This window comes from Mixophyes fleayi, chromosome 7 (genome assembly GCF_038048845.1).
Source record: "Mixophyes fleayi isolate aMixFle1 chromosome 7, aMixFle1.hap1, whole genome shotgun sequence".
Taxonomy (NCBI): Eukaryota; Metazoa; Chordata; class Amphibia; order Anura; family Limnodynastidae; genus Mixophyes; species Mixophyes fleayi.
Genome location: NC_134408.1, coordinates 25,166,254 through 25,179,412, shown reverse-complemented (window position 1 = coordinate 25,179,412; position 13,159 = coordinate 25,166,254). Strand labels below are relative to the sequence as shown.

General features: G+C 41.3%; 1 protein-coding gene across 2 annotated transcripts in view; it reads left to right on the top strand.

Annotated features, from left to right (window-relative positions):
• The first annotated feature begins 393 nt into the window (after positions 1 to 393).
• PAM16 (presequence translocase associated motor 16) overlaps positions 394 to 13,159 on the top strand; it is a 100,488-nt gene continuing 87,722 nt past the window's right edge. The window contains exons 1-6 of one of the 2 annotated variants that reach the window (XM_075179432.1): positions 394 to 612; positions 2,859 to 2,955; positions 5,676 to 5,750; positions 6,651 to 6,721; positions 8,760 to 8,937; positions 9,488 to 9,564. In XM_075179432.1, coding sequence (XP_075035533.1) covers positions 553 to 612; positions 2,859 to 2,955; positions 5,676 to 5,750; positions 6,651 to 6,721; positions 8,760 to 8,937; positions 9,488 to 9,564 — 558 coding nt within the window. In that variant the 5' untranslated portion in view covers positions 394 to 552. The remainder of the gene's footprint in view (positions 613 to 2,858; positions 2,956 to 5,675; positions 5,751 to 6,650; positions 6,722 to 8,759; positions 8,938 to 9,487; positions 9,565 to 13,159) is intronic. The other variant, XM_075179430.1, reaches the window with a different exon arrangement.

The window sequence follows — 13,159 nt, the reverse complement described above, 5'->3', positions numbered from 1 at the left end:
TATCAGTTTATGTGCACCGGGGATTCCCACCAACAAAGAAAATCAGAAAGGAAATAAAAATAAAATCCATCCTTATAAAAATACATGTATATAAATAATTTGAACAATATATAATTATGAACAATGATCATTTAGGCCAAGGGCAGGCAAACAGTGTCTGTTCAACTGCTGGGGAACCACAAGTCCCAGCATGTCCTGTCAGCCATAACCTGTCAGGAACTTATAGCAGGGGAGCCATAGGCTGCTTTACTCTGTTTTAGGCAAAATAAATGAATAAAAAACTATGAAAATATACACGAATCATTACAAGAAAAAGTTTATTATAAGCAGACCTAGCTAGAGGATGTCAGAGGTAAAAGAGGACAGGAGCAGAGCGGAGCAATGGATTGCCGATGTCATCGCTGGTTCCTGTCTCAGGGGCAGGGAGGGACTCCAGAGACAGAAGAGGGAGACAAGAAGAGAGAAAATAAGACAGCTCATCTGATTGAGAGACAGGGAGACAGCCCAGCTCAGGGAGGGACAGTCACTGGGGAGTAGACAGTCTGCACCATCATGAATCGATTCAAGACATCCAAGTTCAAGAACTGCATCCCCAAAATCCCCAAAAAGGAGGTAAGAGGGGGGGGGAGAGGTACAGCTAATTACATGTGAGTGGGAAGTGGTGCATGTAATAGGAATATTTGCACCCTAAAGGGTTAATGGCTTTGGAGGAAATGCATGTAGAGGAATTGCACAATCTGCAACAGAAGAAGGGTTAATATGCACAGCTAGAAAGTAATAATGATTTAGGTGGTCAGGGCAGGGTTAATGAATGAGATCATACCTAGGTTCACATACAGAGCAGATTTACATGTGCACACGCTTTTGCATGATCAGAATTGTGGTGTGTTGCATGCTATATATAGAGCTGTATTTATGTTAGCCTGGAGTTCTTAACCTTTGGACTACTAGTCCAAATTATTATCTTAACTCTAGTGTTCATGTGCAAGACAGGGCACTTGCGTGTCAATCAGAATGACTGATCTCTGGGTTATACATCTGTTCTCAAGCAGAGATGGGTCTAACCTACCCTGTGTATGTCGGTTACTGTCTTAGAGCCAGGGAGGGACCTTGCTCATGTAAAGCACTTTTAAAGAATATCTTAAGTTTGATTTCTTGAATACAATTAGACTTAAAACTTATTTGCACTATTTTATTTATTTTTATACCATGGTGTGTATAATGTTCATTTTTATGTGCTTGCAATTGGCTCTGCTAGTACATTTGGCTTGTGGTATGTAGATGCCTAAACCATATTATTGCTTATACCCAGCGGAATCCTATACACACTTTGTATTATTACTTCCAGCTATGTGTGTTCCAGTATCATAAATAAAACTACTCCAATTGTTAAAGAAAATACCACCGATGAAGAACTAAAAAACAGATTTCTATTTCGAGTTGTTTATACCCATATAAGATGCTTACACTGTGCTGCAGCTGTAACAGCCTGACAGGCAGAGGAACCTCCCACGCAATGCTAATGTATGTGAATAGCTTCTGTCAGCCAGGATTTAATCCCACTGATGTCACATCATCATCATTTCACATCATAAACACAAAACAGAGCTTGATTTGTACCCAAGCTGTGAGCTACTGTATGCGCTATACAGGGAGAGCAGTGTTTGAACGTCTGCAGATTTCCGGTGTCTTGTTTGTTTGAACATGTCATAAGATTCTCATTTCCTTCTGCACTTCCTATACTACATCGCAACCATAGCTAGATAAACTGCCAGGGCACAGCATTGATGGCAGCCAAATAAAACAGCGCAAGGTTGTTGGTAAGAAATGAATGCATGTAAAACTAATGTATATATATTATCAGCTCAGTAAGTCCCAGCATTCTCTGGCAGGCAAAGCAGGCAGTGCATGGACAGTACCCAGGATAAATGGTGAACTCTGGCACTGTAAATACATTTTGTAAATGGCATTAACTTTTCAGATTGCTGGGAGTAGACATGGGACTGAGCCACTTTATAGACATTTAGGGGCATATTCAATTGTCTGCGGTTTCCGCCGCGGAAAAACTATTACCGGTATTCCGGTAATAGTAAGCCGAGTTTCAGCTCGCAGCTCCCTGAAATCCAGCGAGAAATGTACCGTAATAACGTTATTTACGCGCACTATTACCGTAATGACGGCAATAGTGCGCGGTGCGCGTTACTTTTGGCTGTAACGCCAACAATTGAATATCCCCCTTAGGGGTCTATTTACCATTGGTGCTTAGTGGGCAGCAGAAACTTGCATTTTGTATCGCTGCTTATCGCATTGAAGCAAAATGTAGTACCGCTGCTATTTACCAAGCCAGGGCTCATTGGCTAGCCGTAGTGACATCCGCCCGAAGTGGGATTCAGACCGGTTTCTCCGGCGGCTTTGGACCCCATTAAAAAAGTAAGCTTTTTAAGGCTGGCGGTGAACAGCAAAGCTTTTCACGGCTTATTGAATTGGGTCTGATCGCGGCCCTATTGAGATCTCCGATTTCTCCTGTTTCTCTTGATGTATTGAGAGCTTCTACAGAGAAAACATTTGTTTTGTCTAGAGTTTGACTCATCGCAGCTTCAGAAGTAGACCTTTATGTAATAGAACTACAGAACCTTGTCAACACTTGTACTTTAGCTGATAATAAGATCTGGGGTCAGGATAAAGATCACGTTAAAAGGAGTCAGGATAGCCCAGAGAAAGTTAAAATATTTGGCAAGTGTGACATTAGGAGGAACATAACTGCAGACGGCCCACAGACAACAGTTAGCTTTATCTTATATGTACTACACGTATATTTGTTGTGTGCCTTTCTCTCATGTAGTGCCATGTGATTTTAGGGTTGGATTGGGGACATCGGAGGCGTATCCACTTTTTCCAATGGAAACAACATAAAGAGTGGACATAGTTGGATCGTGTATAACACAGACAGTTCAGGTAGGTCTGCTTCTCTCAGTTATTAGGTGTGTTTTTCCAAATACACTCTCAGGGGGGAATTCAATTAGATGTGAGGTGTCTCAGGGACGTCCGCAAGACACTGTGCGGCAGAGATTTGCCTCAAACCTCCGCTCGTATTTCCTCGCACCCCATAGAGGTGCAAGAGAATATGAGCAGATATTTATACTGTAATTGCCGCTAATGTGCATGGCACGTTGTCCGTCCGCCACATTGCCGGCAGTTGAATCTCCCTCTCAGTGTGTGTCTTTCGTTATGTACTCAATAAGCAAACTCCACCCAAGTAACAGATATAAGGTTGAAAATGGTGGAATTTGTAACAGAATCAGAGATGGTTATATAACCCTCATTATGGCAACCCCCATTGTAACTGTGAACCTTGGAAAATCAGAAGTACGTAAGGCTGAATACAAGATGGCAGAAACAGCAGCCAATGGGTCTAAGTCTGCTGAATTCAGTCCATGCGGTAGAGAGGTGTTGCCCATAGCAACCAATCAGATTCTAGCTATCATTTTGTAGATTGTATTGGATAAATGGTAGCTAGAATCTGATTGGTTGCTATGGGCAACAGCACTGTTTTGCTTTTTAGAAGGTTTATAAATCTACCCCCATTTGTGCAATTGGTATGTTGTACTGGATCGTAATTTATCAATTGAACATCAAGTGCCAATTATCAGCAAATTCTCTCTCCGAGCTCAGGATTATTGCTACATCTCAGCATCTGATTTCTGCCTGATCATATGCCAAAATTCATGCTGTTATATCCATGTAGTTGGATTGATGCAGTATCCACTGCCAATGCATTCTAGAGTTGTACCGGTTGCAGAAGGTACAGGACGTAGCAGCCAAATTGCTTCCCAAAACTCCTTGTTATTGATGCATAAGTTAATTCTTTGCTGTCTATAAGGCCTAGGCTCCATCGGAAATGATTAGTTTTGTGATCTCAAAAGATTAATTTTTAACTCATGGCAACATGTCCTTTGCTGCACAAGTGATTTTTAATTGCTTTGCAGTGCAATGATCTCCTTCAATCTCCTCACGCAACTTAATTGCATCGAATGAACTTCTTTACGTATAGTGGGATGAGCGATTAGTTGCTCATTCAGGATATGGTAGGCGATTCTGGGCAGGAAACGCTCACTGCAATAGACAACACAGAAGTGTTTTCTCTTCTTCCTTTGTGCAATTAATTTCACGAGATTAATCACATACATTTGTGACAAGGCACATTCTGCTATTTTACGCGATCTATCGCATGAGGTTTAATTGCAGAGATTGGAAATCACCTGCTTAGCCTTAGCCTAAAATTTGTTCTAAGAATAGAATGAAATTGTCAATTGTAATGTTAAACACTGAATCATTGAATTATAGCAAGTGGTAAGTATTGTGAACTTAAATAATTCTATGTATAATGTGGACTATGTATTTTCGTAGTGCACAAAAAATGTGTAAGCACAAGTCCCTATGTAGAAACCCACTGTTCTCAACCGTTACTCGGAGACATCAGTCACTACTGATGATGCCAGAATACCCCCGTTCTGTCGCTGCTTCTAACAATACTAGGTGAGCGTTAGAAACTCGCTGAACTTATTGTATTTTCCATAGGGTTTGTGGCAGTTTATGCTTTAATCAGCAGCATCTGTGGTCTGAGGGGGGGCCGGGGGGTGTAACTGTCAATCACTTGCAATTCTCTGTTACTCAGGTGCATGTGTTTTTTTTTTTTTAACGTGATTGACAGTTACCTCCACTCAGACCACAGATTGAAAGCATAAACCACCAAAGCACAGTACACACACATTGCATATTTTTAACTTCTCTGACCTGCAGAGTATGATTCTCCCAAAAGGGCATCTAGTTGCATAAAAAATGTTTGCATGGAGGTTTAATATTTTTGGGGAAACACTGTTGAAAATGCAGTGTGGTTCCTTGCAGAATAAACACTGCTCATTTTATTTTGCAGTGAGCAGCATGCTGATACTTAACAGTGGGAATAAAAGCAGTATTTGTCCTCACCTGTACTCCTGCCATCACTGACCGCTGTGCACCTCGCACAGTGACTGCAGGAGGAAGCACCCAGTGATTACTTTCTGTGTCACTGTGCACTTCCTCCTCCAATAACAATATGTGAGGGGTGAAGGCACAAGGGAAGAAATACTGTATTTTCGGGAGCTAAGTTGAAGGCCTTGGGGTAAATGTATCAAGCTGCCAGTTTCCAGCGGGTTTGAAAAGTGGAGATGTTGCCTATAGCAACCAATCAGATTCTAGATGTCACTTTGTAGAATGTACTAAATAAATGATAGCTAGAATCTGATTGGTTGCTATAGGCAACATCTCCACTTTTAAACCCACCGAAAAACTTGCAGCTTGATGCATTTACCCCCTGGTCTCCGATGCGTCTATAATTCTGCTCCCAGAGAGAAGAATGTGCCTTCATCTCATCGCAGGAGTGCCCCAGTGTTGCAAGATATAACTCATTTATCATGTAGTCACCTCCAGCTTCATTTTATTATGGAAGTTCACTTTTTGTTCGTTATTCAGACACAGAAAAGAATTCAGAGTTTAGCGCCACAGAAAAATATAAAATGTAGGAAACAGCCGCATAATTATATAATGTAAAATGTTTTAGAACTGTAGTTAACAAATGTGTTCCTGTGTGATGGCCAGTAATGATTTTATTCCATGCTGTGTGTGTATATTTGTAGGGGTGCTGGGCATCACCTCCCTCCAGGTGGAGCAAGGAGAGAAGAGGACATCCTCTCGGCTGCATTGTCACTCAGGTGTGTGGAGGGAACGTTTGCTGATCTTAAAGTGGAATAAAATGAAAACCTTTAAAAAACACAAAACACCTTGATTTAGATAACTTATCACCATCATCATCATCACCATTTATTTATATAGCGCCACTGATTCCACAGCGCTGTACAGAGAACTCACTCACATCAGTCCCTGCCCCATTGGAGCTTACAGTCTAAATTCCCTAACATACACACAGTTCTAGCGTATTAACACAGGTCTCCCTTTTTAATCACCCTTTATATAATCTATTAACAAGAATGCCTTAAACTGTATTATTGCCATGACATGTAACCCTGTTTGTATTGCTATGCTTGCTATAATGCAAGTTACGGTCCTGATTACATATTAGATCTGCAACCTTAGGCTGGTAACTGCCATTAAAATCCCACATATTTCCTGTATATACTGACAGAAAAGACTGTTCCATCGCACTGAAAAGGTTCTGCTCTGTTTCCTATAATTTCTACTAATCCCAATTTGTAAGGGCCTTAGACAAATACATTTTAATACTTATTTAAGTTAATGACTTTGGATGTTTCTAGGTTGTTGAAAATATGGCTAAGTCATATAAAGATCTATTTTCTTGTTTGGCGTAAATATGAGCAAACTAATATACAAATACACAAGCCCTTAGTGTGCACGTTTTGGCTCAAACAGTGAAGGCAGCCATTTTGTTGTCTAAGCAATTACTCCTGATGTGGGAAATATCACCCTGGTTTGTTGTCAAACCTACCTAATCTGTGTTTGTATCCTCAGTGTCTGTTGTTCACCGTGTATTTTTTGTTTTCTACTGTGTGTTTTCTTCCCATTATTCTACTTACATTTTAAAAAACGTGTTTTCTATCTTTCATGTCTGTGTTTTACCCCCGTCATTACCTCAGACGTGGTGACAGACTTTGCGTTTTCTCCGTTTGACGACAGGCTCCTGGTCACGGGATCTGCTGACCAAACAGTGAGTAGGAACATTGCTTTATTTGTTTAGAAATCTGAGTTGGCCATTAGATGTGTGAGTGTTTGTTTTAAACCTGTTCTTGTAGAAATTAATTAATCATTTGAAGTTTTATCCATACTGAAGCCTGAGCCAACAGCAGGTATGTGAACTTTTTACGAAGGTTGGTCTAGTATAGAGGAGTGCAACCACCCCTCAAATATACATTATCAACAGCGTTCAAGTGACAAACGATTGAACGGATTGTTCAGACATATGATTGGTTGCGAGCCACTAGCATACGGTGATCTGCATGAGCGTGTTTGTAATCGCCCTCCTCTGCCCTGGGCCCCAGCGGATGGCATTCTGTGAAATACACTTGGTGAACAGATTGGGGCACTTTAGGACATAAAGAAGCATTGCAGGTGTTCATCTGTAATTGTTTAGTAAAAGACACAGGCATATGGTATTCTGCACTCTAAACTATATTTTTCTGTAGATTTGCATCTGTTAAATTGTATTTATTGCCCACACAGAGGGGGCACGGACATTTTGTAGTCTAAAGCAATACTCATGGGAATGCAGCCTATGGGACATATTCAATTTGCTCGGACTACACGCCGGAACGGCCGCAACAGTAATATGCTGTACCGCAATAACGCGGATTTCCCTTCGCCATATTGCCGTATTACTTTAAGTAAAGTGCAGCAGCCACGTACTCGTGGACCGCCAAGCTAATTGACTATGCCCCTATGAGTGTGTTAGGAACCAGTGATTTCATTGTGGCATGAGGCACTCCTACAAGTTGCACCTCATGTCTCAGAGATGTCATTAGTTCCTAGGCTGCATTCTTGTGAATATTGGTTTAGCCCACAAAATGGCTGCCTCCATCGTGTGTGTAGGTGTCGGGTAGTTTTATTGTGGTAGCGATATTAGTCCACAATACAGTAACATTGTGGTGGAAATAACAGAGAACTTAGATGGAATTACCACACAATACCTTGTGAATGAACCTGGTTTTTGAGTGTTTTACTTATTAAGTAGAGATCTGCAAAGCAAAATAACATATGTGTCCGTATAATATTCATTTAACATTAAATCTAATAAGTTGGTTCTGTTGACAGAATTTTTGACATGTTCACTCAAATCTCCATTCCTGAAGTAAGATATTCTGGGTCGCTCTATATCATACATGACAACTTTTGAGATCTCCGTTCTGGGAGGGGAGAACTCACTGGCGATTTTTTTTGGGGCGTGGCCAAGTGGGACACACAACTTGGCCCCGTCCCCTGAATGTCACAGTCAGTTTGGCCTATTTGAGCGGGAGGGGGGCTGTGATGACACATAAAAAACATCATTAAGCCCTGCCCCCACCAGTCAACTAACTGAACAGGTCAGGAACCATGAGGTTCCTTAGAGTCCGGGAGGATTCTCAAAAATTCGTGAGTCTCCCGGACTTTCCGGGAGAGTAGGCAACTATGCTTTATATATATATATATATATATATATATATATATATATATATATATATATATATATATATATATATATATATATATATTTAAAGGGACAGTGAACATAAAATACTTGATCTAAAAAAGTTAATAATGACATTCACAAATACATATGTAAATATTTGCACGGCTTATCAGAATAAAGGTATTATATTTATAATGGCCTTTATAGTGAGGTGAGCCATTTTCACTCATAGCGAATGCTGGGGGGGAGCATAAATGCAGCATATCCTCTTGACATGTGTTCGTGGCCCATCCAGCATTCGATATGAGTACTGCCGGCACGTTGGTCATCTAAAATCACATTGTGAGTATGGATGGCCCAGTCCTAAAATGCTGTGTGTACATAGAGCTGTCCAGTATGTGTGCTGCACGCAGTATTTGCCCAGCATGGAAAGAAAAACTTTGCATTTGCCCCCCATGTGGTGCAATATGGTTTTCATGGGAGCAAATTCTTCACTCAGGCACGATTTGCAGTTTACTCCCCATCATCTCCTATGTATAGAGTTCTGACCAGTGTCCCTATGGTTCCTACTCTTGTTTTGCAGGTAAAGTTATGGCACGTGTCAGAGGCAGGAGAAGTGGGTGACCCTACTGGGATCCTGACCGTGGAAGGGGGTGCTGTGAAAGCCTTGCAGTTCCACCCCTCAGCTGATGCCTTACTGGTGTCTACAACCAACAAAACTGCCCAAATCTGGGATCTCTCCAGAGAAACGGCCCTTGCAGGTGACAACCATGAAAAAACATTAAAAAATAAACTCTTACCTCATTTTTAATTTTCCATAAAATGCTGTAAATAACGTACTTTCCCATTATATTTCTTTAATATGTTTTTTTAAGTGGTTTATAACTGCCGTGGTAGCGCTGGCACCTCCTAACTTCAGTAACTGGCACGTCCAGGAAATCGCCTCCTAAACTGGGCATATTCATTATATGGGATGGAAAGTTGTTTTCTAAATGTTATAGCGAGAAACGAAGATCTTACTATACAATTATAGCGGGTTTGTTAACCAATCGTTCAGAATCCAAAACATCAGTCGCCAAGCCATTCAACGGCTAATAATTTATTAATATTATTTTTTTTTTTGTACAAGTTCCCAATATCCTATTGTATAGTAAATCATAATAAAGAATTTTTAATATACAGTAAGCAATTAAAATGAAGCACATTGTTAACTGCAAAGTTGATTTACAGATCTGTGAAGATTTACAAAGTAGTACGTTTTCCCTTGAGTATCTAAGAACCTCACATAAAATCCTTTCTTGTCTTCTGTAGCTTTGGATGATCACGGGGATCAGGTGCAGAGCATTTGCTGGAGCCAGGATGGTGTCCTTATTGGGACATCCTCAAAGGTGAGTGCACAGAGATGTCATTCACGTTATAAGAACTTTAATTGTTGTTTTGTGTCAGAACGTGCCATTGTGTGTTTGTGTTTCAATCTCAGGGCAGTGGTTATTACTGATATATCCTATTACGCAGCACTGTACAGAGGATTTGTGATCATTCACATCTATTCCTGCCCAAGGGAGCCTACAATCTAATTCCCTAACACACGGACACACACAGGCCTATTTTGTCAGAAGCCAGTTAACCTGCTGGTACGTTTTTGGACTGTGGGAGTAAACCCACGAAAACTCGGGGAGAACATACACATTCCACACACATAGGGACCTTGCTGGAAACGAACTCATAACCCCAATGCTTTGAGGCAGCAATGCTAACCACTCTGCCATCATTCTGGCTAGTGGTTGAGGTTAGAGTAGGGGCAGCACGGTGGCCTAGTGGTTAGCACTTCTGCCTTACAGTACTGGGGTCATGAGTTCAATTGCTGACCATGGCTTTATCTGTGAGGAGTTTGTATGTTCTCCCCGTGTTTGAGTGGGTTTCCTCCGGGTGCTCCGGCTTCTTCCCAAACTCCAAAACATACTGGAAGGTTAATTGGCTGCTAACAAATTGACCCTAATCTGTGTGTGTGTGTTAGGGAATTTAGACTGTAAGCCCCATTGGGGCAGGGACTGATGTGAGTTCTCTGTACAGCGCTGTGGAATTAGTGGCGCTATATAAATGATGATGATGATGATAATGTCCATCACCTACTTCCTGAGCAAAGCATGGATATCTCCCCCAAGCCTTCAGAGTTTTTTTCTCCTTCTGTTTCATACCCTACCCTCTGGATGGCAGTTCCTCCTGTTCTTGGCTGCTTGCTCAAAATGATTGGCGATCCATTGCCGCCTCTCGCTGTACAGTGTGCCCACCAGTGCTATATATACACGTTGTTCATACATATAATAACAGGTTTCCAGATAAAATACAAATTAAATGAACAATTTCCAACTGGTTCGAGCCTGGTCTATAAAATCGTATCAACAAGGAACCAAATCAAACCGTTTCGGTAACCAATACATGAAAGGAACATAGAAAAGACATACAGGCACAAGTTTGGAACATCATTGAGCACTGGATGTCAGGATGTGACAGAAATGGAGATTAATAGTTAAGCTGGGTACACGCCTATGCAATTATCAGGCAGATCACGCGATTCATGACCATTTGTATAGTTGTATAGTTTGGAGCAGAGAAGGGAAAGGGGGGGACATGGTAGAAACTTTCAAATATATCAAGGGTTTGAATAAGGTACAGAAGGGAAACATTCTACAAGGGAAGAGAAGTATTAGAACACGAGGACATGCACTGACACTGGGGGGAAGAGAAGTATTAGAACACGAGGACATGCACTGACACTGGGGGGAAGAGAAGTATTAGAACATGAGGACATGCACTGACACTGGGGGGAAGTAGGTTCAGAGGAAATCTGAGGAAAAGTTAGTTCACAGAAAGGGTAGTGGATAAGTGGAATAGTCTCCCATCAGAGGTGGTAGAGGCTAATACAGTAGAGCAGTTTAAACATGCTTGGGATAGACATAAGAATATCCTTACAAAGAACTGAGGATCAAATAGGGTTTGAGGTTACCATAGGTTAAAAAATGGGCAGACGATGGGCCAAGCGGCTGTTATCTGCTGTCAAATTCTGTGTCTCTGTTTCGTCAGATATTGCATTAGTCTGTACGCTCCCACAATCCTGTTTTATCATACCAAGCACATCGCATCCGTTGATTTGGTTTTCTAAACTTCCTAAAAATTAAGAGTAACAATGGAACAATGTTGAGTAAATGTGGCAGTGTGTACGCACTCACGACCAGCAGTGTAAGCCGTTATCTGTACAGAGTCACAATCTTTTCAGCAGATGGTTATGAGAGATGAAGATCACAGATCTGAAGGTAAACTGTGTAGGTGTGTACACGTGAATCGGCACACTCATTGGGACTATCAGTTAGTGAAATTGTTGCAGAAATTGCATTTCAAGTAACATTGCATAGGTGGGTACATGACTTTATAAGATTGACCAGACGTGGGGTAGCACGGTGGCTCAGTGGTTAGCACTTCTGCCTCACAGCACCGGGTCATGAGTTCAATTTCCGACTATGGCCTTATCTGTGAGGAGTTTGTATGTTCTCCCCTTGTTTGCGTGGGTTTCCTCCGGGTGCTCCGGTTTCCTCCCACACTCCAAAAAACATACCAGTAGGTTAATTGGCTGCTATCAAAATGGACCTTAGTCTCTCGGTGTCTGTGTGTATGTGTTAGGGAATTTAGACTGTAAGCACCAATGGGGCAGGGACTGATGTGAGTGAGTTCTCTGTGAAGCGCTGCAGAATCAGTGGCGCTATATAAATAAATGGTGATGATGATGATGAAATTCAGCTCACAGGAGCCAATCAAGCTTAGAATCAAATGCTTTATTCACCAACAGGTGGCGCTGTGCTTCAGATACTGATGTGATGATGCTTCTGCCCAACATGAGAAAGTATAATTGGTGCCATCCATGCTCTACAATAGGTCGTCGATAGGTGGTTACAGTGACTGAAACTATGTCCCTCATCTGCAGATGGCAGAAACAGACATTTTTAAGAGCTGAACCCAAAATTTGTGTTCAATTTAATGAACAGCTAGAACTAGTGATGTGATGTCTCTGGTATCATTTGAACTGAGACACTGCCGTAGTGATGTCACTGGTGACTTCATATGCTGCCTTCTCATACAATAATACAATTTTAGCAGACTTCACACTGCAGGTGGCGCTCTTAGCATAATGAATCATCGTCATCATCAACATTTATTTATATAGCGCCAGCAAATTCCGTAGCGCTTTTCAGTTGGGAACAAACAGTAATAAAACAATACTGGGTAATACATACAGACTGAGCGGTAAGAATTATGACATTAAAGACCTGTTACTACGTACCTGTTTTATTTTTTGCAGGTGTTCCTGCTTCTGCTAATTTATAAAACAAAAGTGTGGTATATCTGTGCAGAGTTAAATTAAGGCTCCCACTTTTTCCCTGGCAGTCCCGATTTTTACCTCTTGTTCCATGTTTAACAGTTAATAGTACCGATCTTCTGTGGTGATGAGTTTAATATCCAAAAAGCAGAAACCTTATCTGTGAGGAATTTGTATGTTCTCCCCATGTTTGCGTGGGTTTCCTCCAGGCGCTCCGGTTTCCTCCCATACTCCAAAAAACATACCGGTAGGTTAATTGGCTGCTATCAAATTGACCCTAGTGTGTGTGTGTGTGTGTGTGTGTGTGTGTGTATATATGTGTGTGTTAGGGAATTTAGATTGTAAGCTCCAATGGGGCAGGGACTAATGTGAATGAGTTCTCTGTACAGCGCTGTGGAATTAGTGGCGCTATATAAATAAATGGTGATGATGATACCTGTGTGATAATTTTATACATACATATTGTATTTCCTGATTTGAGGATCACAGGTTTGGTAAAATCATGGATCTTTTTCTTTAGGCTAGGTACACACTAAAGCGTTTTCGTCCAATAATCGGGCAAATCAGCCGACATACGACGTCGGGTTAGTATGTATAGTGACACGATGGTC